Source organism: Hyaena hyaena, unplaced genomic scaffold (assembly GCF_003009895.1).
Source record: "Hyaena hyaena isolate Hyena2069 unplaced genomic scaffold, ASM300989v1 scaffold_992, whole genome shotgun sequence".
NCBI lineage: Eukaryota > Metazoa > Chordata > Mammalia > Carnivora > Hyaenidae > Hyaena > Hyaena hyaena.
The window spans coordinates 441,009-444,270 of NW_024081625.1; the positions used below are offsets into that span (position 1 = coordinate 441,009).

The following is a 3,262-nucleotide window of genomic DNA, read 5'->3' on the forward strand; positions in this document are numbered from 1 at the left end:
ACTGTGTCTCTGTCCCCGGCTGTCACACTGTGCTTCTGTCCCCGGCTGTCACACTGTATCTCTGTCCCCGGCTGTCACACTGTGCGTCTGTCCCCGGCTGTCACACTGTGTTTCTGTCCCCGGCTGTCACACTGTGCTTCTGTCCCGGCTGTCACACTGTGTTTCTGTCCCCGGCTGTCACACTGTGTTTCTGTCCCCGGCTGTCACACTGTGTTTCTGTCCCCGGCTGTCACACTGTGTCTCTGTCCCCAGTCATTGGAGGCTGTGCTGCTTGGTGACAGCACCCCACAAGCCCGGGGCCAGCTGCCTCCTGGAATGTTTGCACTTCCCACCCCATCCCTCCCACCGCTGTGCTGTGGCCTGCGGGCAGTGTCATGTCGAGCAAGTGGTCACCCCCACTTCGGATCATGGCCACATTGATGGCACTTCTGCTTAGATGACTGAGGGGTGTGGAGCCCTGACCCCTGGCCAGGGATGGTGCTGTTCTCGTGTGTTCTCTGCCTCAGTCGGAGGGCTGTCGTGGCCCCCCTTCCCGACTTTACACGTGTGGAAAACTGAGTCCTGCACCAGTGCGCTGCAGAATGCAGGCTGCAGAGACCCCACCCCCACCCCCCAGGGCTCAGGCGCCGGGAGAGGGGATGCAAGGCCCACCTGCTCAGGTGTGCGTCTCCCCGCAGCTGGTCGTCCTGGCTGTGGAGGGAGTCACCCTGGCCCTGATGGAGATCAAGGTCTGTGACGGCCAGGAGCACCGAGTGGCCGTCTCCGTGCGGAAGGGTGAGGCCACCCTGGAGGTGGACGGCACCAGGGGACAGAGCGAAGTGACTGCCGCAGGGCTCCAGGAGAGCTTGGCCGTGCTCGGGCGGCACCTGCAGGCCTCTGTGCTCACCTTTGTAGGCGGACTTCCAGGTAGGGCCCGTGGGGCTGCGCATTCAGGGAGGGGCGCTTGGCGGGGGGTCTCTGGGGGGTGCTTGGGGAAGGGGGCTGGGGGGGTGGGCTCAGGGAAGAAGGCTCAGGGAAGGGTGCTCGAGGAGGGGGTCTCGGGGAGGGGCACTTGAAGAGGAATGGGGGGCCTCCGGGAGGGCTGCTTAGGGTAGATGGCCTCGGGGTGAGCTCAGGGAGGGGGGCTCAGGGAAGGGGGTTCGGGGAGGGGCACTTGGGGTGGGTGAGCTCAGGGAGGGGGCTCAGGGAGGGGCTCTCTGGGAGGAGCACTCAGAGAGGACGCTCTGGGAGGGGCGTTCTGGTGGGGGGTGCGTGGGGAGGTGGGCTCGGGGAGGGGCACCTGCAGACTGGGGTCCCAGTCCTGACCACGTGGAATGTGGTGGCCATGGCCATGAGCCAAGTGATCAGGGTGAAGTGGCAGAAAAGCGGTGGAAAGGCTGACGCGAGCCCTCCACGCGCCCCACGGCGCAGTGCAGGCCCCCACTTGCTGCAGAACGCAGGATTCCTGCCTTGGCCAGCGGACACACACTCCATTTAGTTTTAACAAACAAGCCTTTGAAGAGGTTGGGCTGGGGGCCCCACAGCGGGAGTGACTCATTTGGGCCAAGAAGGAGATAACATTGATTTGACAGATAGGGCTGATCGCGCTCACGTCCTGGGGACCTGGCCGGGCACTCAGTGGTGCCTGTGGGCACGTGGCCCGGCTGGTGCTGTTCTGGACAGAAAGGAATCCATGCCCTTGAGGACAAAAGGGCAGGGCGGAGAGGGGCCCAGGGCACCAGGGAGCAGCGTGGTGGGCACGTGCAGGGTGGGCGGCCCAGTCTCCAGATGGACGGGGTGGCCCTCCCGCTAAGACGCTGCTTGTTCTTTCCCCGCTGGCCCAGACGTGCCTGTGACCTCAGCGCCAGTCACGGCCTTCTACCGCGGCTGCATGACACTGGAGGTCAACCAGCAGGCGCTGGACCTGGACGAGGCCGCCTACAAGCACAGTGACATCACGTCACACTCCTGCCCCCCAGTCGAACAGGCCGGCCCCTAGAGCAGCAGGAAGAAAGAAGGCCGCGGGGGCCTCGCCACCCGCCTGCGTGGGCACCTCTGGGCCCCGCCCCCCTGCAGGCCGTTTCCTCTGAGACTCTTTGCCTTGTAACATACGTGTAAATAGTTGAGGGGACTGGTGTTAGCCACCCGAAGCCGCAGCCCCAGCCCCAAAGCCTCGCAGCAGGGTGGGAGGCTGGCGCCCACCGGAGCAGACCCAGGGAAATAATTCTGTTATTTTTATTACCGAATGCTTCTTTCTGGCCTAAAGATATGGACAAATAAACTATCCACAGAACCGTTTCTAACTGTGCTGCCAGCTCTGGTCTTCGCTCATTCGTGCCCGGCAGCCGGTGTGAGCAGCACAGCCTCACCCCCATGCACCCTCCCTGCCACCCTTCACCCCGCTCCTGGCTCTGAGAGCTGCCACCCTGCTCTCCTGGCTGTGGATGCGACCCAGGCAGCGGCGGGGGCCCCAGCCACCCATCCAGAATCCAGGCAGGCTGGCACCTGCTTTTTCCCCAGACGGACTGTTCGCCTCTGACCTCTGAATGTGAAGGGAACCCTCATTTTCTCTCTTCCCAGAGGCCCCTGCCTCGTGGTGGTCCACCTGCCGCTGCATGAGATGGGAGCGGGTAACGCCCCCAGCTCACTGAGCCCAGGAAGACCGGTGTGGGAGACACACTTGAGGCCCCAGAGCTACCAGCAGGCACCGAGGTCACCGAGGCCCAGGGTGGGGGTGCAGAGAGCACGCCGAAGTTGGGGCTATGGCACATCTGTCCACCTGACGTGATGGTCATGGGAGGGAGGCTGCCCGCAGCCGGGGTCCACACAGGCCATGCCGGGGGCCACGCAGGCCGTGCCGGGGACATTTTCAGTATCTGCTGGGGATCGTGCTCAATGGCTCCTTAAGACTGGGGGTCTCTTTTCTTCAGATACCAGCAAACACCAGAGAACGTTCCGAGGCTGCAGGTACTGGGTTTCCTTTCAGAGGTTCTGAGGACGGTGGCCAAGGGCCGCCAGCCCTGACCTCTCTTGGGACGGAGTGATCTCTGAAGGCTCCACCAGCCAAGCGCTGAACAGTCTGAGTTTTGGTGCCTTGGGTCCTCCTGGCTGCAGAACGTTGAGTCTGTAGGTCACCACGTGACCCAGGGAGGAGCAGGCACAGGAGCGACAGTAGCCGGAGGAGCCACAGCTCAGTAACCCGCACACGAGGGGCGAAGCGAGCCACAGGGAGGCTCCCTTCTAGCTTTCGAGAAAGTGGTATGGCCTGGAGGGCTGCGCCAGG

The 3,262-nt window shown here is 63.5% G+C and overlaps 1 protein-coding gene across 1 annotated transcript in view; it reads left to right on the top strand.

Annotated features, from left to right (window-relative positions):
* Positions 1-2,287, top strand: part of GAS6 (growth arrest specific 6) — a 34,493-nt gene extending 32,206 nt beyond the window's left edge. Inside the window, exons 13-14 of the mRNA XM_039221622.1 lie at positions 678-906; positions 1,824-2,287. Of these exons, the coding sequence (XP_039077553.1) occupies positions 678-906; positions 1,824-1,978 (384 nt within the window). The 3' untranslated portion in view covers positions 1,979-2,287. The remainder of the gene's footprint in view (positions 1-677; positions 907-1,823) is intronic.
* The last annotated feature ends 975 nt before the right edge of the window (positions 2,288-3,262 follow it).